A 26,114-nucleotide genomic window follows, 5' to 3' on the forward strand; every position below is an offset into this window, starting at 1 on the left:
AGCTGTCCAGCTTCCAAATTCTTCCTGGCAGCATCTCACGGTAGATGTATTTGCAGGCAAGCCTAGTTAGAGGTTTTAAGAAACCCACTGTTGGGAGGAACTTTTCTCTTCTGATGTCACTTCTTTGGGTCACGTATTTTTGATCTCTAGAGGAGCCTGTAGTACTGAGGGTTGCAGAATCCCACTCTGTCAATGTTAACTGGCAGCAGCTTTCATTTCATACTTGGAGCTATGACTCATACCTGGGGGTATTCTGTTTTTCGGCTTTCCTTGTTTTGTTGTTCATGATAGTCTTGATAAACGCGTAGTGGTGAAATCTGTGTATTACCTACTTGACTGTGGAAGGGAGATTAACTGTATTGGTCTCCTGCAAGCTTGTTAGAGAAACTCATGTAAAATGTGACTGCAAGCCGCTTACTAAGAGTTCCCAATAAGTATTTGCCTGGCTTTGGATAGCATTTAAGATACGCGTGTATGTATTTTCAAGAGAGATGTAAAAGCACCAGTGATTTGTAACTAGCTTTTAGGGTGATGCTGCTCTTCCTAATGTGGTAGCACAGCACTACCATTGTGTGCTGGGCAGTCAAGATAAGGGACCTTAGTTCAAGTGAAAGCCTGCTCATATTATTCCGGGGTCTGCCATGGCTTGGATCTGGTGACCTTCAGGGCATCCTGTAAGCATCTTGTGTGTTCCCAGGCTTTTCCCGCAGCAGGTGAAAACTGGTAGGAACTTTCTGCTGTGCTCATTCTTCTGTTTGTTTACATTATGACTGATAGGTTAACAGGTGAAAGAAAATGTAAATAAAAGGTAAACTTAGCTTAAATTATGTTGTGTTAAAGACCAAAATAGCTTATTTTTGGCTTGGTTGGGTTTTTTGGGTTTTTTTCTGGCAACTAGGATGTAAACCTAGCATTTTGTAACAATGTTGTAGCAGCTGATGTTAGGAAAATTTCAAAAAGTTCAGAAAACTTAGCCTCTTGCATTTCTTCTGGACTCTCTGGACTCCTAAATGGATAGCCTCAGTCTTAATCAATGACCTGTTCTTTTACAGATGAAAAGACAGATATTCAGTCTACAAAACCAAGTTTAGTATTCAGTGGCAAATCTTTACATTCATGTACTTTTCTTCCCCCAAGTTACACTGACGAGGCTGAGTTACATTTTTTAGAGATTAGTGTAAGCTGTAAGTATTTCCTTTTTGGCATAAGTTTGTAAAGTCAATATTTTTCTTTTAAGGAAAAAAACCTATATAGTACCTAGAAATTACACTCTTGAAAAAATGTTGTGTAGCACTTGAAAAGTGAAACTGTCTTTCATGTAATGCTGTTTTCAAAAATGGATTTTTCAGTTAAAATGTAGGAGGGTATCTGTCAATTGCCATAAAATTAAAGGAGTAAGGAAAAATAAAAAAGTTGAAGCAGTGAAGCTATTTTGTGATACCACATTTAAAATCCACATGAATTATCAAAAAAGAAAAGAAAAAAATCAAGTTTATGGCAGTTGACGGTGGTATTGGTCAAGAACATATAGAGAAACTTGTAAAGCCTGGAAACAGTGATACTGAACGTAGCTAAATGAGTTTCAGCCCAGGAAATTGTCAGTCTGTGTCTGGAGACAGACATTCTCTGAGATACAAATATTCTGGCAAAGAAGCTGCCTTATTTCAGGAACACTGAAAAAACTCTTGAGGTTTTAAGTGATATAAAGTGTCCTAATGCTAGTGCATGTTTGGATAGGGTATTATCTGGTAAAATTATTAGCTGCATCTTCAGTGCTGTCACAAGAAAGTGCAGGAGAGCTCTTCCAGGCCAAGCGCTTTGCGTGGCGCCGGGTGCCGGCGCAGCGGGGGGAACCCGGCGCAGCCAGCGGGACGGCCCAGCTGGCGCGGATCCGGAGCGTGGGACGGATGGTCCTGCGGGCCTGGGGTTACCCATTTCTGTGTGTGCTGGCTAGACGCCTCAGACTGGCTGTAGGCTGGAGCATTTGTGGAACTGCAGCTGGGAGATTTGCTTCTGAAGTCCTCCGCTGATCCAAAGTAAAGCGGTAATGTAGACGCCCCAAGAAGCAAAGCGTGGTGTGCCTGCGGCCCTGGCGTCGGCATACGTGAGCGACCGGCGATGCTCGCAGCCCCTTTGAGAAGCAGTATCATCTCTGCATACTACAGAAGTAAAACAAGAGAAAGGTTGACCTTTTCTAGATCAACCAAGCAGCATGCGGAAGAACTTGAAACTGGAGTGAGTTCTTGAAACACTGTTTCATTTCTAAGTCCTAGAGGAACGCAATTAAAATACTTAAAAACGTAAAGGATGCTCCTGAGCTGATAGTCAATTCATTTCCGCATCCATTTGCTTCAGTAAAAGTAGCCCCTTATACACAGCACTGAATGTGTCTTATGGTGACTAAGCTACATATTATTGGAACAAAGAAAAAAGAAAACAGCCACAGACAAGTATTTTAAAGATACCGCTGATTGTACTGAAAATTAATTTTTCGTTACACTGTCATCTGTTCTGAATATTAGGTATTACTGTAACATATATGCTTTGTTGGTATTCATTAATACTACAGTATTTCAAACACTTGCAGAGAAAAATCTGCCTTTACTTCACAATGTATTTTTGTATCACTGTCACTTGTACTAATATGTAATGTACTCCGTATAATCTCTTGTAATTTGAAGCTTCCCGACTGTAGAAGCCTCACACTACTCCTCATAGTGACATTCTTGGAGAGTTTATTCTCTCTTACCGCACAATTTGATTAAAGCGCATACTTTGCAGCTCGCTTGGTGCAGCAAGTTACAAAAACTGCCCCGTGTCTAGCTCGGCTGCCTTTAGGCTGGAAGTACTTTCTAGAATTGCCTGTAGCACTTAAAGGCAGCTTTCAGGTGGGACTGATGGTTAGAGACAAAAGGGGCTCTCCTGTGGAGTATGCTGCTTTCTAGTCGCTCTTCGGCAGCGTGGGCTCCGTCAGGAAGATCTGTTTATTAACGTGCTGGTGGAAACGGGGCAACGCTGAGGTCTCTCATCCCTGACCCTCTCTTTATACTACAGATGCTTTAATTTAGAGATTGCTGTATTTTGAATTTACTGAAATAAAGTATTTTGAAAGACTTTTAAAGTCTGATTAGATGGGAGCGTTTTGTTTCCTTCTCACAAATTCCCCTTTTATTGAATACCTTCAGAGTTATTCAATAGAATTATTAGATACCACAGTCACACTTCAATTTCACTCTCCTTCTGTAAGTGTGCATCAGACAGATGGATGCTTTATATGACAGGTGAAAGTAGAGGTTTCCTTCAGGATAGTTTCTTTGCGAAGTTGTTTATTTGCAGAGCGTAGCCTCAGGATAGCACTAGTGCTTTTGTTAGCAGATGATTTGTGCCAGCCCCAATACAAATGAAACATTTGATTTGTGCGTTCTATTGTAAACAAATGTGCACATGCTTGCTGTCTTCAGACACACCGTATTTTATCAACATGTGGGATCCTTATTTCTTTTATTACAGCGTGTAGTGAATACCAAAAATAGAAGGGCAGTAAGGTGTAATAAAGTCTTATGAAATGAGTAAGGAAGTTGCCTAACATAAAATTCAAACAAGAAGTGAGAGTCTACCATGCAGAATGTATCTTCAAAATGTTGCATACAATTGGAGAAGAATTTATTTGTTACTCTCTAAGAAGTATGTGTGAATATTCTGTTTGGATTCCTATTTAACTAAAAAAGAAGGGAGCTTCGTGTTAATGCTGTTTCTGATACATTTGGTAAGATATCTGAGTGGCTTAATTTATGTTATCCCATGTGGTAATGAGAGTGTACAAATCACCATGTTTTGTTCAATGTGTTTTGAATGTAGTCTTTTAATATTCATTAACCTTCAGGTATTTATTTAAAAGAAAAAAACAAACCCAGAACTTAGATGTAAAATCAAATGATTATTTAATGTTATGATGCAGTATATATACATTCTAAATTACACCTTATTTTCTTTATGAAACTAACACAGAACCTACTAGATACTCCCTGTATGATTGCTATTTTGATATTTAGATCCAAGAGATCAAAATGATAGGAGAATCATTAAGGGAAAGACACTTCAGAAATTAATCTGTAGGATTTCTCATTAGTGTGAGAGCATACTGTTTATTGCAATAATTACTGCTGTAGTTAGATGCAGTGGAGAACAATGTCAAGTGAACTGAATATTATGAACAGTGTAAAGATATCCAGTCTTCCTTCATTAGCAGTAATTTCAAACATACTGTCTGCTACTTTTTTTGTCTAAAGAGCTATGCAAATAGGACTACTTAGTTTTCTGGAAATAAAAAATACGAAATATGAAATTATTTTAATAATAACAGCAATTTGGCATATCTTGAAAAACTATCAGAGAATTGTAACAGTGGTCGTCATAAGACTTGTATGAGCTATTAAAAAAAAAAAAAGCAATATTTAGAGACTCGAAGTGTCTCACAAGTTACACCTCTGTCACCATAAACAGAAAAAGTATTTTATTATCTGGCATAATGCTGGTATTTACTGTTGAGACTACATCTATATCTAGCAGAATTTGAAAAATGGTGTATTCCATACTATGGGATTTTGTACTAGAACGCAACTGGTTCTTTTGACATGCAAAAATGTAGTTTGTTTTTTAATAACTGCATACACTTTGCTCTCACACAAGTGTTAAACTCCAGTTACCTTGGTGTTCTAGTCAATGTTCATTCACAATATGATCTGAAAAACAAAAATTGATGTAATTATATGTTATTTATGAAAGTATTATTCTTTTCTCAAAACAGATTTTAAAAGTGTCATCAAGGAACTCTGACTCTGAATGACTTCTGAGTTTACTGGTTCTGTTTAAATGTTATTTTTCCTTTAAAAATGTCTACTCAATAGGCCTCCAACTTCAACAGTAGTCTAAAAATGAAACTTTTCTTTTTTACTGTCATATTAATGCCTGTGACAAGGATTCATCATCTGATACTCAACAGTCTTCCTGATGATCAATGACTCAGTCTAAAGTCCAGGTAACTCTTGAGTTGCCTTCAGTTTTCATAAAAAGCATGAGTAAAAATAGCAAATGTTCCTACAATTTCACCTTAGGGTACAATGAAGTTAGAGACAGACTTCTCATTGACTGCCTTGGGATCGTGATTTTGTTTGTTTGGAGTAGCAGATTGAAAATTCTGCTCTTTATCATGGTAGTACAAATAAAAAAATTCAGAAAGTTTTTGTTAAATTGAGTAAGACAACAGCATCTAACTTGGTGGTCCAGTGGAGTGCCCAGGAATGAGGGATAACTCAATGGTCCTGGTATTGCCTTGGAGGCTTGGATGCAAGTGGTTTCTGTGTCGTAGGCTGCTAAAAGCTGCTGAAGTGTTCTGTGCCTTAGTCCTTCATTGTGAAAATTGAAGTAATATTTCTTTGCCTTATGGCTTTGATGGGGAGAGAAGTACAAACCAAGAGTGAGAGATGCTGAGGTGCTGTGTTGTTGATGACTGCCTAGGTGAATGTAGGGGCATAAAGACAGCCTGCTGTACAGGTGTGAACTTAGCTTGTCTGAGTTCAGAGTTGACTCCGGTTAGCACAGAGTGAACCTGTCGTTAGCATAGCTCTGGGTCTGTGAAAATAAGCCCTAGGGAGAGCAGGTAGGGAAAAGTGATCCTCGAGTAGACAGTCTGTTGCAGAATCACAGACTCACTGAGATTGGAAGGGACAGGGGGAGATTGTCTCGTCCAGTCCTCTTGCTCAGGACAGCATTGACTAGAGCAGCTTGCTCTGAGCTATGTCCAGCCAGCTTTTGAATATCTCCAGGGATGGACACTCCACAGCCTCTGTGGGCAAACAGAAAATAGTAGATGTGTCAGCATTATGGTGAGCCTAAGTTTACTGACAGAGTAAGAAATGGGCAGAGCTAATTCTTTCATATGTGGTTATGGGCACTGACCTAGCTGTATCTTTTCCAGAGTGAAGGGTTTTGACATTTTGCTTTCACCTGGTCCACATCCCCAAGGATGGTAGATCTGAACAATGCTGGGGGCTGGGAAACACACAGAGAGTCAGCTTGTTATATTCTCAGGGCTGCCGAGGAGATGTCTTAAAGTATAAGGCTCTTTGACTTTGATTTACAGAAATACATGTCTGCATTCAGAACTGTAACTTAGGGTTTTCAGGATGAACACTAATCATTGTAGTCACAATGCAGACAAGTTTTATGTTAGCAAGAAGTCATGGTTTACAGAACAGTATTTTTGAAAATGGCTCATTGGTTCATGACACTTGGTTCAGGTATCACTTAGCGCTGTTGTCTGGTTAGTGAGGCAAAAGATGCATCACTCATTTTAAAGCTATGGTAATATGGCTAAATTCTGAGCCTACAAAAGAAATGCTGCTGGTCTCTAAAGGAATAGTGATCCATAACTGGACAGAAAAATTCAGACCAGCTGTGGTGTTATAATATTGCAGAAATAAGTTTGTCAAGTAACAAGATGTACCAATATGAAGATTTAATACGATACACCGTACACTTCTGTAAAACATAATGTAAAATTAAACATTTGCATTTTGGAATATGACTCAAATACCTGTTTTCTTTTAAAAGGAAAGTGTGGAAATGTGGCATTTTTGAAAAATCGGCAAATTAACATTAGTATATTTACAAGAGAGCTGTGGGTCTCTGAGCTGTAAATGCTGGTCCCAGAATTAGCGTCTGTAGCATTCTGAACCTCTTGGGCTCTTGGGACAGGTTTGACTTGAGAAATTGGGCCTAGCAAGGCGTCTGTGTTTGTTAATGCTCGCTGCTGTTGGTTTTTCTTTTTCTCTCCCTTTTTCTTAATCGACATTTTTGCCCGCTTATCTTTCTCCCCACCCACCCCCGGCCAGGATACAGTGTGTCAGTAATTTAATCTCTTATTTCTTCAAGAATAAGGTGATAATGTCATACTTTATATTCATGGTAAATTAATAAAATATTTAATATATACTAGCATGAGCCATTATGAACTGACTATGTAAAATGGTGGAATACTTCAGGGCATTTGTCACACATAATTCATGGATACCGACTAAACTGATTTCAACTCTTTTGATTGAGATGGCTTGCGATCCACACCTTATATTGTGACAATATGGAAAATACTGGAACTTCTCAATTTTTTGTCTTAATAGATAGAAAGGGAACATTAAATAACAACATCTAAAAATAAGTCTGATTTGTTTGTTCTGTTGGAACATGAAAATTATTTGAATTATTCATTATTATTTGTAATGTTTGTATTGTGAACTCTGGTAGTAATGAGATGGATGCATTAACAATAACCCTTATCCCTCCAAAAATGATGGTGAACCATTACCATTGCTCTTGCAAAGCAGTATGGTGAACTACAGTTGAATGATTATTTGGCTGAATTGCAAACCAAAATATGATGTCTAAATTTTTCGACAGAACCTGCCTCTATTTGAGACTTATCTCTACACAGTGACTTAGGCTTATACTATGGAAAAAGTGTGTATTAGAGAAGGATTAGGACAGGTATAATGTTACTGGTGTGGCAGTAATAGGATTCATCCAACAAAGGAATGACTTCAGTTTAAAATATATGAATTGGTAGTGCTATCAGGAGCTATTCAGAAAAAATAGCTTTATATTTTTATGATAAGCAGAAAAAAGTATATACTATACTACCATGGTGATAGGATAGTGTTGAGAAATATGTCAGGAGGTTGTGTGGAGCTATTTTCAGGTTCAAAATAATCATCCTAGAATTTCATTTGACCATGTAACATTTTTTTATCTCCACAAAGGCAACAAATATGCAATGTGAAGTATAAATTTAATGCATATTTTAATTATGTGCTAGAAAATTACTAATTTGCACTGATAGGGAAACCCTTTTATGAATTACCAAATTGTGCAAATTAGCAAGTGAAGAAACACAACTGAAAAATAAAAAAAATCACACAATGTATTTAATCTGTTCTGACATTTGTGGTTTGGTGTTAACTCTTTATGCTAATACATCATCTTGCGCTGCACTAGTGAACATACGTAAGTATATTTTAGCAAAGATCTTGCTATGCTATCAGTAGAGTGTTTTGCCAGAACAGTGTCACTCCTTACTCTTCACTGAAAAATGGGTTGGTTATTCTGCCTTCGTTCCTGTCTAATGCAGAAAGACAAACCTCTCATGACTGGCAAAATATTCCATCTCCTGATTATGCAAAAAGTTGCTTCAGAGTATAGAAAATAATGAGTAGAGGCTATTTTCACAAATGTGTTTCCAGTCATAATGTGACCGGTACATTTCAAGCCCATAGTGAAATGGGAAATTAAAGAGTGGATAACTTTATCCTTCTGCTATTCTAGGTTTGCGAAGGAAAAACAAATTATTTTGACTGAATTACAAGTGACTAAACACCCTTTACTTGCATTTGTTGTCTTCTGTTCCGCTGCTTCATGTTACGTAATTGGACACATATAAGCAGCACAACTAACACACAAGTTAAGTGTTGATCTGAATTTATATTGATATTCTTTGTTGAACTGCATAACTTTAGTCAGAACTCACAAACTGGAGATGAACCCCATGTAGTTTCTAGTATCTTTGGGTACCTTTCTTGGCTGAACAATGTTTTAACGCCATATAGCCCTTGAATGTACCTGAAATGGGACTCGAGTGGGGTTCTAACACAATGTATATTTCCTTCTACTTCTTAAAATTTAGAAGCCGTTGTCAAGATGCCTTCATGCAGGCGAGCTAACTGCTTTTAGAATTGCTAACCAGGCAAGTCCTGACTGAGAAAGGAATGTGATAAAGCATCATCATTGACAATCAAAACTCTTACCAGTCTACAGTAACCCCAAATTGGAATATATCCTTCTGTGATCAGATTCTGGCCAAGGACAGGGGGATCAATAGCTAGGCTTGCCTTTTGGCTTCCTGGAGCCAGGGATGCAGGGATGGAGCAGACTGACTGTAGTAACCATCAAGGAGGTTCTCCTGTTGGCTTCATTCATGGTGAGAGCTGAGATCCAGGGGAGCATTGAAGGCTTTTAGCAACTGCAGTGCTCAGGGAGAGTGGTGGTTGTGCAGTGATAAAAAGGGCAGGGGTAGAGAGCTTCAGGATTCTTACTGCAAAGAGCTGTGGTAAGAGCTGTCAATCTGCAGGTATCCTCCTCTTTCGGCATTCATACAGAGTGGCGAAAACGATTAGCAGCCCTCACTGTTAACGAAAAGGGACACTAGTAAGGAAGCTATACTTGTGATTGTGTTGGTATCATAGGCTGTATCGTAGTATCCTATAAATCCTGAGGCATGAAGCTGCTGGAAGTTATCAGGTATATTCATCAAAACCTAATGCTTCTGGGTTAGAAAAGAGCGACACTAAAATCACAGTGTCTAAGCCTGGCATGGAGGAGCAATAGGGAAGTGTGTGCTAACGTGTACTGTGTCTGTTTTTGTGTAGAGAGAGGAGGTACTAACGGAGGGTGGAAGAGAAGCAGCACTTTGTACTGATTCCTAGGCTTTCTGAAATGTCTCTGTATGACTTGTCTGAAGAATGCAGTATTTGGATCTTTGCGGAGTACTTCTTTTATATATAAATTTTAACATTTTTCTGTAATTGTTTTCAAATAACTGCATAAAAATGAATTGCCAAAAGGCAGACGTCTGCTCATTTGTAATAAGAGAAACTATCTACCAAAAGAGAATATTTAAATTCCAGCAGGTTTTTGAAAATGCAATGCCTTTGGGAAATGGGAAAAGTATGCCTTTTCAGTTGCACTACATTTACAGTCCTGGGATTGCTATATTTGGTGTATGTCTAACAATTTAAGGTGTACAAAGTAGTACAATACCACATATTCAAGAACAAGTGATCTATCAAACCATGGCGAATCAACAGGTTAATGATTTTTTTTAATTCATCCTAAAATTTCTCTGGGCTGTGTTTCTCTGAAAAAAAAAATTCTTTTAATATTTTCCAGACAGCACTTAACTGCTGAGGCATCCCAGAAAATGTATTAATTCTTATGCCATTAGCTTCAGTATGGGAGGAAATGTGACAAATACTTTGCCTTTTATATAATCTTTTTAAAAGGATGTGAAAATTCTTCCTACTTAGGTTGTAAGGGTAATACCTAAAATGCAAGATTTTTTTGTGCCTTTTAGCAACAAATATTTGGCCTCTTTTTGCAAACACAGGTGAACTGATTGTGGTCTAGTTGCCACCTACGCCTTCTTGGCATTAGCAGGCCAGTGCCTTTTCTATATTTAGCTAGTAGGTGGAGTTTTCTTTGCCAATATACATCCACCTAAAAGGGGCTGCTATAGTGTTTAGAAATCAGACCTTTTTAAAAATGTGTTTGGGTGGTTGTATTTGAAAATCCTTGTATATAATACTCACATATTTTAGATTCTTTGGATACTGTTATTTTAACTAGAGTCCTTTTTATTTACCTTCTTTGTAAATAGCAGTCGCTTTTGGAGTAACTGCTAAGGTGCTAAAAATAGGGATTTGATTCATAAGTAAAATGAATACTTGTGTCACTCCTGTAATCCTAAATAACTTGAGAGCTATATGAACTCTTAAATTCTTTAAAGTTTGCTTATCTCTGTGGGAAACCTCAACTGTAGATAGATAAGCAGACATAAATTTGCCATTTTTAAAGGCCATTATTCAACATACTAGGAGAAATTGCAAAGATAGTGTAAACCTGTTAGGTCATCTAGTCCAGCCTTCTGTCCATGTAACTTTACAGTAGTCCTGGTTGGTGAGACTTTAAAGATTGAACAGCTATCTTATATCCCCAATTAAGTAGTGTGCGTGTAGCAGTTTTTTTACTCTGGGATGAATGAAATTGTGGTAATGCAGAAGTATACAGTGCAGTCCTTCTGTGAACCAGCCTTGCCATCAAGAGGGTCAGGTTCTAAATTTATTTGGTGACCACTCAGATTGATAGAAAGTGAGCCTGCATATTACCACTACTGTCTCCGTAAGTTTTCGTTTAAAAAAAAAAAAAAAAAAAGAAAGAAAGCCTTTTGTATTTAAATTAGGTATTCGTTTCGTGTAAATGTCAATAGTCTGGGGAGTGACTTTTGGCTATGTCATTTATTTACAGCATCATATTTACTGTGACTGTTGTAAAATCCTTCACAGTGAAGTTTATTATAGTAAAATCTGGATTTAACACATACATACCAATCATTCAGTCTTAAGTTAGTGTATTTACTTCTGGTAAACAAATAGGACTTATTTTTCAACTATCTACTATTGAAATGTTAATTATAATTTAAATTATCTTTAAACTCAGGATATTAAGAATGCAACATTGATTCTTAGTGTGATTTGTGGAGGGATTCTCTTTGCTCTGTGCTGACCTCTGTAGTTTGCATATATCATTTCTGTTATTGTGTCATAAAGCTCTTTTCATTTGCTGAGTGGATACTGTTTTTGAATCTTTGCTTTTCTACCTGAAACTTATTCAAAAAGTAAAGCCAAATAATTCCCTTAAACAGCAAAGCATACAAGAAAATGCCACTTTTTTTTAAGATGCTTATATATTATAAACAGGGATATGTTATTTTCCTATGTCTAAAAAATGTATAAAGGTTATGCAGTTTAGAAAATTAGAACCAAAATAGCAAGAATGTTTCCTTTTTTCTGGGTCTTGATGGCTGAGCATATTAAAAAGTGACACTTATTATGGTGACCAACCTCTTTATCTGCAAAAGAGGATGGAAGAAAGTCATTGTACACATGCAATTTCCAGAGAAAGTATTAAACCTTGGAATTCTCTGCTGAATTCTTGCAGTTTCCACACCAGTAGATCCTCTCACAGAAAAGACATGAGGAGTGGCACAGGGTTCTGAAATATGTGGGCTTGGCAGTATTGGGTTGATGGTTGGACTTGATGATCTTGGAGGTCTTTTCCAGCCTCAGTGATTCTATGATTCTATGTAGCTGCGTCAATTTTAAGGCGAGGAAAAGAGTGAGGACACTGGAGCAGTTCCTACCAGTCTGGGTGCTGGGAACTCACTTCTGGAGGACTTGCATTAGGTTGGTTCAACAAATTGCTTAAGGGCTTTCATTATACGCAAATGAACTGTCTAACTGAGTCCCACTGAGGACTACATATATTAAAGTAAAATGCAGTTAAGCAGTCTGATAATGAACAAGAGTGTTCACCATCTGACAGGAATGAACTTTACTAAGGATACTTTGGCTAGAAGGTTTACAGTTTAGAAAAAGATGATCGACTGGGGTCAATAACTTCTCTCCTGCATGGGAAGATGCATCTTTATCGGATTCACAGTGGAAACGTGACTGACCTCTTAGTTTTCTCTGGACTTCTAAATGTTTGTTTTTTTTTTTTCCTACGAGTCTGAAAACAAGGGAGACTGAAACCTTTGCAAGGTGACACCAGCAGCAAAGCCTGCAGGAACCTCCTTGGTCTTTTACCATCTTTCCTCACTTCCCCTTGCACCCTTACCTGTTGCTAATAGGATCCCGGGTTCGGAACCGGCGGGAGCGCATTGTGCGCGCAGGGCAGCGAAGCCTGCCTTACAAGCGCTGAACCTACGCCGGGTCCGTTCTCTGGGCAAATGGCGGGTTCATGGTAAAGAGAGTGCCCGAGAATTCTTTGGAGCTCAGATCCTAAAAATAAGGGAAATGTTGGCTTATTCTGCTGTTTCTGCCTTTCCCAAGACTACTTCTCCACAAAGGTTCTTTGTTTAAATCGCTCTCGTGTTAATTGTGGTGGAATCGCTGGCATGACTGAATTGCAAGACAGATGAGCATTAGCACTACTGGTCTGATCGTTAGAGTCTCTGTGGTGCTGCAGTGAGGAAACCGGTTTCTTCTGGGTTTGTACTTTTTAACTGAGAACGTTTTCTTAACTTTTCAATTCATGCATTTCAGTTACATTATACTTTATCATAGATTGTGTATATATGTTGTTATTAAATGTATAAAATATTTTCAGTACAAATAAATGGTAGATGTGTGCTCCTGTTGTTAATGATGTATTGTACAGAGTGCCGTTTGTAAGATGTGCATAGATGATGAAGGCATTTTGTGAGAAAAAACTTGTAAAGTGTGTTTTTCCTGAAAAGGAGTTTCACTGACATTAAGATAAACAGACAACAGGTGTTTCATATTTTGAAAAGGTAATTTACACAGGATAAGAATCATGCCACATAAAAATAATTTCTTCTCTCCTAAAAAGACTAGAAATAATCCTTGATATAAGTCAAAAAGTCTATAACACTTCTGGGAGAATAGTCCAGGTGAAAGAAGATTATTGTGTACAGGGCAAGCTATAATAAAAACTGTCAGTTCTGTCAACCCTTCTGTCCAAGGTCTATAGAGGATTAAAAGGATATTGAACATCATGTAACAGCTGTCTCCTGTGTGAAAAGGATCACTATTGTGGTGAGCATAAATGTACCCATTTAAAAAAACTCCATAAGGCAAGGTGTGGCTGAGCCGCGAGCGGTTGGTTCGGCAGATAAAGTGCTGCTTTTAAGGACTGAAAGAGCACAGTCTGAGTTCTAAATAGATAGTATCAAAGTCTTGTTGATGAGTGCATTTCCAGTATGTCCTTTGCACTACTGGAATAATATGGGTTACCCTGAAGTTTGACATAATAAACAACAAACTATATTGTGTTCCTATGGTGTTTGGAAAATATTAATTAATAAGTAGTGTGAAATGTAATCAGTGTTTCCAGAGAAGTGGCAAATTGACTTTTAACTACTTTTCTTTGTAACTAAAAGCTCTTAAGGTTTAAATAAAAATATGTTGTTGACAGTAATAAAAACTTCAACTATACTTAGTTTTTCTAGGACAGTGTAACAAATTTTGAATTGTTGATTAATACTTTTGAAAACACAGCAATTTCATAATACTTAATATGAAACAAGAAAACAGGAGCAATGCTTAGAATGAATATTACTGTAAATCTGTAATATTTAAAATTTTGGTGTTTTAAATTTAAAAAAAAAAAGTTCTTTCAGTTCTGATGTGAATAGGAGGAGATAGGCTACCCAATATAACCTTTACTCAGAAGGTGCAGTTTGGTTGGCCTGTTGTTTTTTGTTGTGGTTTTTTTTTTTGTTTTGTTTTTGTAGGAATGAAGTATGAAAAAGGAATAGCTATCCAGATTATGGAATGGATTTCCTATGTACTGGTACAGGTGGCCCTCAGATTCTTTAGTACAGACTTTAACAGTTACAGCACCTGCTTTCCCCTAAGTATTCATGTGTTTGGCCAGTGGTGTGGGTATAAAGATAAACCTGAAAATTAAACTCAAGATAAGTAGTTTTTTCTTCTGAAAATGTATCCTGTACTGTTGTACATTGCTAAGTTCAACTTTATTTCCTCTTACATTAACTTCAAATAAGTAAATTTGAAGACCCAGATTCCCAAATACCTTTTATCTTACTGTACAAAGCAACGATCTTGAGGCCAGTAATGTAGTAAGTCCCTCTGGAAGGAGTCTTCAAAATAATTTTTCAGAAAGCGATGGTAACTTCTTAGCCAAGCACTTGTTGGGAGCAATCAGGCCATGGAATAGGTACAAGGTGTGAGGTCCGATTGCAGTACAGAATCGCAGAATGGTAGGGGTTGGAAGGGACCTCTAAAGATCATCTGGTTCAACCCCCCTGCCAAGGCAGGATCACCTAGAGCAGGTTGCACAAGAACGCGTCCAGTCGGGTTTTGAAGGTCTCCAGAGAAGGAGACTTCACAACCTCTCTGGGCAGCCTGTTCCAGTGCTCCGTCACCCTCACGGTAAAGAAGTTTTTCCTCATGTTGAGGTGGAACCTCCTGTGCTGCAGTTTGTGCGCGTTGCCCCTTGTCCTGTCACTGGGCACTACTGAAAAGTGACTGGCTCCATCCTCCAGCTTAACCTAAGTTTACCTAAGCTTGAATTCTAATACAATATTTCAAAATAGAAATTCAAGCATATTTGTTGACTTTTCAGCTTAAACACATCTGGTAACATTCAGCGTATTACATAACACTATGTGAACTCTGTAGTTTTGTACAGAGCTCTCATAGGATTGTTTTAAACTTCTTAATCCTAGCTGAGTCAGCCATAAACTGTCTGAAAAACTCCTCATAGAGGAGATTTTCAAAAAGGTGAGAGAGAGATATGCAAAAGTAAGACTTTTTTTTTTTAAATCAAACCCAAATCCCAAGATGACCTGCCAGCTTTTAAAGTCAGTGGACAAATCAATGTATTGAATTTTTAAAGCTAATTGAAACCGATATCTAGCTTGTTGTTCATAGGAATTGCAAAAATGTAGCTATTTAATACAACCTGTTTGAAGAGGTACAGTAATACTGCCCTAGTCTGGGGCAGAATATCAATAAAGGGACCAGCTACAGTTCATTAGGGAGGTGCCACAATATGAAGGATGACAAATAACTGAAAAGATGAGAAGACCAGGAGTCTCTGGAGCACATCAGGAACTGTTTCCCATCATAGTTTTCTGTGACAGACAGCACCCAAACTGCTAACTGCTGCTTGAGAATAACCTCAAATTCCTGTTGGTGGAAAACAGGTTGATCTTGCTGGGACTCATAGCTTCTATCTGCATATTATCTAGAGCTAAAGTCTGACTTCATCTCTGGCTACGTTACCTGATGTAAACCTAGTGACACCAGGAGTGTCAAAAACGAGAACTGAAGCTGCATTTGGTGTACCATGTTCCTGGATGGAGCAGAAAGAGAAGATTATTAATAGCCCTCTCCAAAACATAGTATGCTGATGAACTGGAAAGAAACCTTTGTCACTTAGAAATGAATGCAAGAAATGGAAAAGAATAACATTCAAATGAAGAATCAGAGGTTCATTTTGTGTCTGAAGTTACAGAGGCTGAGGTGGAATAATTGCTGCAGGTAAAAGTGTGTAGATGGGTTTGATGTAAGAGAGATGTGTGGTACATGAGTCTGCACATACTTGTCAGGAACTGTATGGTTGACATACTCCATTTAAGATCTACCACTGAGGAGGAAGAACAAATAGGTCTTGACACTCACTGGACTTCATGCCTTTATACAATCTTAGCGCATTATATTCCTGCACCATGGCAATAATTTTGTGTGAGACATCATCATAACAACTTTGTTTTTGGAGTCAAAGAACTCTGGATGTTGTAGAGAAATATATAACAAATGGACTATAAAAAACAAAGCATAGACTTAAAGATGCTGTAAATAAATTGCCCTAGTAAAACTCCAAAGAAGAGGTAGTATGTGTGGGACTGAAGGAGCTAGTGAAAGTTATTCCATACAGATTCTAGTACTGGTTAAAATAAATATATTTTTTGTAGTAATATTGATTTGGTATGAGCTGCATATAACATAGTTACTAATAGAAATGTGAACCATTTACTTGATTTGCTTGTTCACAGATTGAGTCTATGAGAAAGTATAAGATGGTTGAAATGATTTACATTGTGTATTAAAAAAAAAAGTTTTGATTTCTGATCTGTCAAAAGGATGCTGTGGTTTTTCTGATTTGGCATGTGCTGCTATACATGCTTTGTGCTACAATATTCTGTAAGCTGCACTACTTTCTCTACTTTTAGTCAACTCTATATAGTAGCTTTACTCTGTAGCATTATAAATTGGGGAAGCATGGTTAAAGTAATCACATACAAGGTATATAAAATGAAGTGGGTGAATGGCAGTAGTCTTTGAGACTATATTGCAATATGGTAAGAGAAAAATTCTGTGTCACAATAAAATGACAGGAGGAATTTAAGAGCAGGCAGAATATAATTTCCCATGAACCGACTCGGAGCAGGCGTCTCACCATGAGGCCATGCTCAGAGCACTACCTCTGAGCTGACTGTGTTCCCACCATTCAGCAAGGGTTTAAGAGGAAATCCCACCAATCTACTTTCCTTCTGGTAGCCTCTATTTGCACGTGTCTGCTCACAGACTGAGATAACATGGTCCTGAGTATGCAGAAGAGATGTTGCTAGGCAAGGACAGTTTTGGTGCAGGAACCTACCAGAAATGGAGGTTCTGAAGGGCTGGGTGGTGGGTGGCAAAAACTCAGAAGATAAATTGGAAAGTGACTGGTGCACACTCTCCTATGCCACTGTTGTAAATACCTGCTGGCAGACATTGTGTCACCTTTTTTTTTTATGTTATGAACATTATCGATTAAAATGGAATTATGCTGAAGAATGGCAAGTTATAGGCCAGAGAAGTGGGGAAGTTTCAAAAGAATGGGGAAAAAAGACTACAGAAAACAGGAAGACAGCCAAGCAGATGCAGAGAGGAGAGTTCCTGCACTCAAGAGGATTCAGAAGTAGATGAGAAAAGAATTATGGTCGTGTAGAGAGCCAAAGAATAAAAGAGAAAGATGAGTCATTGATGAATGGAATGATTTGGAGTCTATGTCATACGATTCACTACCTCTTAAGTGTCCGAAAATAACTTTGTAAGTGCCATTATTCTGCACTAGGGTAGGAGGTTTTTGTGTCTAAAGACTAACTTTCAAATCTAAGCATTTCTTCCTTTCAGTAAAAACACCTCCCTTACACCTTCTATAGTTGCCAGCTGCAATGTCATATCTGTCTCTAATCCTGTAGAGTGCCTCTATTTAAAATTTGCTTCCTCTGGTCAACTTATTGACAGAGGAGTCGTCCCATTTTCTGTGGGTCTGCAGAAGGCTCACAGGACACCTATGTGATTGAAGAGGCAACAGTGATGATGTAGGAGTCTTTCCTTCATTCTTCAGATATGAACTAGTATTGCCAATTTACGTGACACTGATTGTTTTGTTTCTTATGGGTCCTGTGCATTGCCTACAGGCTGGGCATTTATCTTTCCAGTATTACATATCCAGCACAGTGATACCTGCTTGCTTGTATAGTCTGTGTTCACTGCCTTTTATACAGTTTCTGATGCCCTTTGTGTTCAGAGGTGTTTCTTGGGCATTATATCTGTTTCTCCTATGGTCCAAAACTATGTGTTCATAGTTGATTCTAATTTAAGATTATTTTGTCTTCATTGTTATGTTGCACATACTCAACCGAGTTCCGAGCCTTGCATGTGAGAGTCTATTTTTCTCCTTCTTGACTTTGAATGAAAAAAAATATTCCTCTAGGTATTGTTTGTCTTTGGTACTCAACCCTTATATCAACCGTTATTGTGTTTTTGTGTTTAAACCTGGCAACAAAATCTCCTCATTGCTTTATAATCTTTTTATCCTCTTCTATTCCTGGTGAACTGTAATGAACAGGAATACAAAAGGGCATTAGGATTTTTGTTTGAGTATTAGTTTTGTGTATTTGTGGTTTTTTTAAGTGTATAAGAACATTGTTATGAGACCTGTGTAAAACTGTTAATGTGGGTGTCTAGGCTATTTCTCTGAGTAGGGGATAGAGTTTTATAAACTTCTATGAATAGTAGAGCTGGAAGCCTTTTTTTCAAAACGAATGTTTGTGTCCTGTAGAAACCCACATAAATGGATTAGGATTTAATCTGCTTCTAAACATTTGCCAACAGTAAGCATGATAAAGGTTATTTGGACTGTTTTGTGATATATGAAAATATATTAGATTATCAGCAATGATCCATTGTGGAATATTACTCCAGATTATCTGTTTCACCCCCAGCCTTTCAGCATACATGTGATTGCACTTCAGGTAATATTTGTGCCAGTTAGATAGACAATCATTCACTGCAATTTTATGTAACGATATTACTAAATTGCCCTTCTTTGTTTAGAAGCAAAAATGTGTCAAGAGCTGGTCTAGACCTAGAAATGAGGCTATCTAGTCAGATATTTTAACTTTAAAATAAAATATTGGGTAATATTTGAACAATTAAACAAAGAAAACTATTAATTGAAAAGTAGTTTTGGCTATGGCTTCCTTTTTCTCTTCTGTACACAAGAATAGAGAACTGGTTTCTGGTATAATTTTATCCTGGGGGTAGGTTTTGTATAGAAATTTGTTATTTTTATCCTTTCTTTTCCTCATTTGCTTTCTCTTCCTTTTTATGCATACGCATACCTCATGTTTTTTTGCATCTTTTTTCCCAACGGGTGGTATGTGTTCCAAAAATTTGCAACTTTTATTTGTCTATTCCATTTTTCTTTTTTACTATATTGAAAAGAATTTCACTACTTTTGCAGTGCCTTTTTCTTTTATTGTGTTCAGATGTTTGTAATCTGCTGCTCTCTCCGTTTTGTGGTTTTGGGGTTTTTTTGTGTGGTTTTTTTTTTTATTAGTACCCGTGCTGTTAGAGGTTGATTGAATGGGTTTGTGTGTGTACGTGCATGGTTTTATTTTGCACTGACAAAATTAATAGGTACAAACCTGATAGCTGATAATGTTGGGCTACTGCATAAGTATCCTTTGCATGTATTATTTTGTGCCTGAAAGAGATTTACAAGCATGCTCATCCTAAACAATAAATAACTTCAGTGTTGCAAGATTTAAAAATAAGAAGTTAAAGATTTTAAGTTCACTGGGGATACATATGTATAATTTAACACTGTTCAGTAAGAGATGTAAATTTTGAGCTTGTATGTGTGGGGAACATGAATTTCTGTCATTATATAGTCACAGGCATGTCTATAAAGCAATGCCAAATGGTAATATTTGCATAAATATTTATATAAATATGCTATACTTGCATAGCATTTGTAGGGCTTTTATATCTAACTTAATTTACCATTTCACAATGAGACTGAGTTGAATCAACAGCTAAGTGCTTCCAAAATGTAAAAATAAAATTTTTCTTTGAGTTCCTCAAGTTAGGATTTAGTCGTGCAAAGACTACGGTGTTGCCTGTAACATGGAAATCAATATGCATATAAAGTGAATATGGTATCTTTTAAGATTCAACATAGGCTACGTGTTTCTTAAGCAGATACTGTTCCATGAACAAATAGGGGAAAAATTGATAATAGGGTGTTTTCTGAGAGTTGAAAGGATTTTTCCTATATTTTTACTAAGAAATGCTGAGATATATACTCTGAGATTAGCATAGGTCTGGCTTTGTCTAATGGTCTGTATTTCTATGCAGTCCAGAATACTATGACCACTTAAAAACATGGCTGTTTCATTTTAATGGTTTTCTGTTTATTTTCTTGTTGTTTGTGGGTTTTTGTTTATTTTTTTAAATTGTAAGTGGGTAGCTCTTCATTTAAATTTGGTAGGATGTAGCAGGTGAGTTAGGGAAACAATCTAAATTTCTAGTTTGTTGTTCACATTATTTTGAACCAAAACCATAGTAATGGAATAACCTTGTAAAATGAAAGATGCATTTTCATAGGGTGGGAGGACAGTTAAAGAAAAAGGAAAGAAGTGTAATAATGTTTCTTCGTATGGAGACATGCATGTGGAATTGAAGCTCATTGTAATTGTCATCGTATTCCCTTAAGCACAGTATTTTGCCTGTGATTTTTGAAAGGATCAATCAGTTGCAGCAATTTATGTAATAACTTTCTGGTGGGTGATTCTACTGTTTTATTTATGCTTTTTGCCTGGTTCACCAGACTGCAATACCTTTGCTCCTTGGTACAGTAAATGCACTCTGTAATATCTATTATGGTATGGTCAAAGGATAATTTATTGTCAGACAGAAAAATAGGTCAACACTAATGTCACTTGATGATCAACCCCCCAAGTTTAATAAAACACCTCACCAGCACGCATTCTGCACAGTGCTTGATGTTTTATTAGGACTACAGTACCTTACAGTACCCAGCTACAGCGGGAGTGTAATTACTGAGCTGTCAGAGTGATAAGTGGGATTAATGGCAGCCTGGTGCACTTTAGTCTGCAGAGCGCTCAGAGAATCAGAAGATGGTATTATTATACGAGAAAGTCTGGACTGGCATATTCGTGGCACCCTCTCCTCCTCCCCAAAGCTCACATTTGAGTTTGCGTTACCCGCCCCCCCAATAGCTGACATTTTCAACACCTGTTATTTGTGAACCAGCTCAAAAATCAAGGAATAATTTGGTAAAGATGCTTGCTAGCCACAGCGAGTGATCTGTATGCTGCTTATCCTGCTAGGTGCCGTTCTAGTCAGTTTTGACATGAGATTGTTTTATATGTAATCCACAGAAATGTATTTTATGTTAAGTGCAATTCTTTTGTTCTTGGATACAGGACTGTTGTATTTTAAAGGAAACCATGTTCAGGAAAGTGAAGAGCAAAAAGTCATTATGGAATTGTTGCCTTTTTTAAACGTGATTTTACACTTCTGTTACTGCCTTGCTGCCTATACAGGCAAAATGATCATCCGAGCCCTCATTGTGGTGTATTTTGTGTAGTGTATCTCCTTTTTTTTCTGGCTTCCAGTACTAAAACTTTGCTGTCTTTCAGTCTGCTTAGAATGCTACCAGCATCCTCTTGACTGTGCTCTGGCCACATCAACCGTTGCAGGTCCCCACTGGCCTGCCTTTGCTTGTTAAAGCATTTAGAACATGTGCCTGTCAGTGGGTAGTGCTGGGCAGATGTGTGTTTAACTGCCCCAGCTAAACCTGCTGGTGCTCTTCTGCCAGAGCCCTCTGACACCCTGACTAGTTGAACTAGTAACCCACCCTGGTGTTGAACCTGGCTTTGGCTTTATCAGGTTTCCTGGCTTTTGCAGCCTGTGAGACCTGTTTTCCTTTAAATATTTCCTCTGGGACCTTTTCTTCATGACTAGTTCTGTGAGAAAATCCAAACAGCCGCTACCACATGTGCCTTCAAATTTTGCTGGTGCCATGGTGTCTGCAATAGCCAGCTAGATAATGAGTAGGAAGATGAAAGACTAATTAATCTTTTACTTAACTAGCTTTGCCTTCTCTCTTATTCCACCCCTAATTGAAAAAAACAAAACAAAACCCCACAACAAAAAACCAAAACCAATGTGTGCAATTGACCAAGTCAGGCCAGTTTTTCACTTCAGGTATTTCAGGCATTTCATTCCTTCTAATGTGCTTTTCACTTCTGTGTGCATGTAGTCCATAGGCCCCTTGCAGCTTTTGTGTGTTTGAAAATATTCTGTCCCAGCTAGTTCCACAGTGTTGTTATCTGTCACTAAGTAACAATAGTTAAGGTGGGCTTGTGGAACTTATGTGAGTAGTTGTGCTCAGATAATACGTATAAAACAAATTTATTTCCTTTTCCACAGAATGTTAAAACCACAATTTACATAAATTCTGTATGTTAGTAAAACGATACTGAAAGAGCATCTGGAATAACTTAATGAATTCTGGGATAATTAGTAGTGGGGCATTTGACCTATGATAATTATTGATATGTAAAACCAAAAGCACGTACAAATACTTTTGTGTTTAATAGAGAACCATTTTACTTCAGCTGACTTTTACCTTTTCATGTTAGGTTTGCTGAGTGCAAGGTGCACAGACTGCTCTGAGGGCTTAATCTTTAGACGGGGCTTGTACAAGCAACCAGACTGGTACAATCCTCATGGATCGCTATGCAGGAAAAGACAATAAATCTTTGCTACTTAGTATATTTTAATATAGTTAGGTTTTGTCATTAGGGATGAAAAGAAGAGGGTCCTAGGGATTTCAGTTGGGAGTATGCATAAGACTACTGAATTGTTTTCAGAGGTCACAGACATATCACAGGAAACTCATAGAAAAGTGACTTGAAAATTCATCAGCCATTCTTATTCTTTAGCCCATCAGTACAAAGTAATTCCTTCCTCTGTGGAAATACTGTTGCTTCTGTATGTCTAATTGTCCAACATCCAGAATTTAATCCACAGTGACACTTCCAGAACTTCATTAATAAATTCAAATTCACAGCACAGATGTTTTTCAAATAGAAAAATGAAATGGTCAGAAGTTTAGCAATCTTGGATAAAAATTACTCCTATGTAATTAGACATTGTTTCCTAATACTTAGATGTGGGTGCTCCTCATGTTTGTAACTGTACCCTACTGCCTTCCTTTGTAAAGCAGAGTCAACAGAACATAACCCATCAGTGTTGAATGGAAGCCAATGATGATCATGTAGTGCTTTGAGGTTTCAAATAGAAATTTTTGGAAAATGTTCTGTATTATTCCTTTGTGGCTTATTGTCTACCATGCTAACTTGAAAACCTTAAGCTATACAGCACTTGGATTCCATGTCTCTGTCCTGGTTTCAGATAGCATAGAGTTAATTTTCTTCATAGAAGCAAATATGACACTGTATTTTGGATTTGGGATGGAAGAATGTTGATAATGTGCTGATGTTTTCAGCTGTTGCTGAGCAGTCAAGGGCTGTCTGGCTTTTCATGCTGGCCTGCCAGTGAGCAGACTGGGGGTACACAGGAAGCTGGGAGGGGACACAGCCAGGACAGCTGACCCAAACTGGCCAGAGGGGTATTCCATACCATATGGCATCATGCTCAGCATATAAAGCTGGGGGAAGAAGGAGGAAGGGGGTGGGAGGATGTTCGGAGTGATGGCATCTGTCTTCCCAAGAAACTATTAAGCATGAAGGAGCCCTACTTTCCTGGAGATGGCTGAACCCCTGCCTGCCCATGGGAAGCAGTGAATTAATTCCTTGTTTTGCTTTGCTTGCATGTGCGGCTTTTGCTTTCGCTATTAAACTGTCTTCATCTCAACCCATGAGTTTTCTCACTTTGACTCTTCTGATTCTCTCCCGTCCCACCATGTGGGAGCGAGCGAGCGGCTGCGTGGTGCTTACTTGCTGGCTGGGGTTAAACCATAACAGTCTCCTTGACACATTTTCTTTTATTCCTGTAGATGCTTGAAGTGTGCAGATGCCCCCTGTCAGAAGAGTTGCCCAACTAATCTGGACATCAAGTCATTTATCACGAGTATTGCAAACAAGGTAAAATCAGGCTTGCAGTAGTACATGGAAGCAGATAACAGCAGTTACTTGCAGTTCTGTTAGTGAGATTGCATTTCATGTTTTATCGTTGTAAAGTTTAAAGCATCTGTTGTAAATACTATTTTTTTTTTAAAGTTCAACAGTAATCTAATTTTTAATTATTTTTGCTACTGTTTTGTGCCTGCACAGATAGTGTATAGTGCAAATCTATTTCTTCATGTCACTTTTTCTATGAAGTTTTTGATTTTAATGGTTTTCAAGTATAATGATATTCAAAATACTGAGCATTACAGTGCAATTATTTAACTTTGCTGCTACCTGAGGTATTACAGTTACAAACCTTTTCTTTCATTAAAGATTTTTAAGTTTTGTTTTTTTTTAAGAAGTGATTAGAGTTTAAATTTGCTTTGGGCAGTGTCCTGGTTTCAGCCAGGATAGAGCTGGTTTTCTTCACAGAAGCTAGTGTGAGACTGTATTTTGGATTTGGGATGAGAAAAAGTTGATAACATGCTGATGTTTTGGGTTGTTGCTGAGCAGTCAAGGACAGTCCAGCTTCTCGTGCTGGCCTGCCAGCAGGAAGGCTGGGGGTGCACGGGGAGCTGGGAGGGGACACAGCCGGGACAGCTAACCCAGGCTGGCCAAAGAGATAGTCCCTACCATCCGACGTCATGCCCAGTACATAAACTGGAGTTGGCCGGGGGGCGGAAATCGCTGCTCGGGGACGGGCCGTCGATCACTGGGTGGTGAGCAATTGCTGTATTGGGCATCACTTGTTCTTGTACATTCCTTTGTTGGTATTATCATTGTTGTTCCCTTCTCTCTTTCTGTCCTATTAAACTGTGTTTATCTCAACCCACGAGGTTTTTTTCTAATTCTCTCCCCCGTCCCACTGTGGGAGGGGGAGTGAGTGAGCGGCTGTGTGGTGCTTAGTTGCTGGCTGGGGCTAAACCACGACAGGCAGAAATTTGGCATGAAGGTAGTCATCTCAAGGAATGTTTTCTTGTAGCTTGTAGTAAGAGGCTTTGGTTAATGCAAATGTTGTCAGTCACTTAGACTATTAATAAAATACTACAGGAATAAATTGAGCTCCCTCTTTGGAGGTACTGTACCTTTTCCTTTCTTAATGGGCTATTAGACTATAATCATAATGAAATCTTAAAAACATTATTCCAATTTGTGGTTTACAGATGACTTTTAACAGTCAGAAGTAGAAATAAATAACATGACTGGAAAGATATGACAAGATTAATTAGGCTGTCTGGGATAGCCTGAAGATGACTGGATATTGATTGTCCCGTACCTTCTAAAATTTACCTCCCATCTGTAGAATCATTAGTCGCAGTATGATTTATTTGTCTGTACAAGCCCAACTAGGCTTATAACCTACTGGGGGTGCTACAGAGACTTTCGGGTTCCATTTTATACTCTAACGTGTCTCACTGTTAGATGCAGCTGAAAGGGCCGATGCAGGTAAAGCTGGAGGGAAGTGGGCAACAGCGGCCCCGCCGTGTGCCAGTTAACAGCTACGTTGCTTTTACTACACCGTGTGTTGTACGGAGAAGACACTGGTAAATTCTGCACCTTAACAAGAAACATTAGGATAAGAGGAGATATTAAGATACATGTATCAATTATAATGTATCTATGTGTTGATGTGGTTTACAGTAATTGGCATTATGCCCAGCATCTGCATATAGACCGTTTTCTTAGATAACCTCTACCCTGCCAGTGCAGCATTTATTTTTGTGAATGTAGGCATCTGTTTGCAACCATAGTATAGTATGCGGCATATTGCTGTGTATTACCTCTTCCAGGCATCGTGAAGCAGGCAAACTGAACAGAGAAGGTACAAGGCAGTAATGAAACTGCTAGTCTCCATCTCATTATTGTGCTGTGGTTTGTTTAGGAAGCCTAAAGCAAGTTTTATGGAAGTATTTTACCAGGGTGGTATTTTCTTATTAAGGATTAGTTATGCTACTGCTTTGGGTAGGAGAGGGTGATGTGTTGCTGAGGAAAGAAAAAGGGCCTGATTATCAAAACATAAAAGCTGGGGATAAGGAACCAGGCAAGATGGACTGAAGACTACAACAGAAGATGTCAGAAGAAGAACTAACACCAGCAGCATCCTGGAACGAGAAATTTGGTGGGTCTTTTAGGCTCCGATAGCCTCAGAAATATGATGCCACTTTGTGACTTGGCAGAAAGGGTTAGTCATTTTAACAGCGGATTCATTCTGATTTCTGTGAATCCATTACAGAACAGAGAAAAT

The 26,114-nt window shown here is 38.1% G+C and overlaps 1 protein-coding gene across 2 annotated transcripts in view; it reads left to right on the top strand.

Moving 5' to 3' along the window:
- Window positions 1-26,114, top strand: part of DPYD (dihydropyrimidine dehydrogenase) — a gene marked incomplete at both ends in the record, with an annotated part of 369,496 nt that overhangs the window by 75,537 nt on the left and 267,845 nt on the right. For both annotated transcript variants that reach the window (XM_082002991.1, XM_082002992.1), the window contains one exon: window positions 23,758-23,845. In XM_082002991.1, coding sequence (XP_081859117.1) covers window positions 23,758-23,845 — 88 coding nt within the window. The remainder of the gene's footprint in view (window positions 1-23,757; window positions 23,846-26,114) is intronic.

The sequence above is a fragment of the Phaethon aethereus genome (genome assembly GCF_964289735.1).
Source record: "Phaethon aethereus genome assembly, chromosome: 8".
Lineage (NCBI taxonomy): Eukaryota > Metazoa > Chordata > Aves > Phaethontiformes > Phaethontidae > Phaethon > Phaethon aethereus.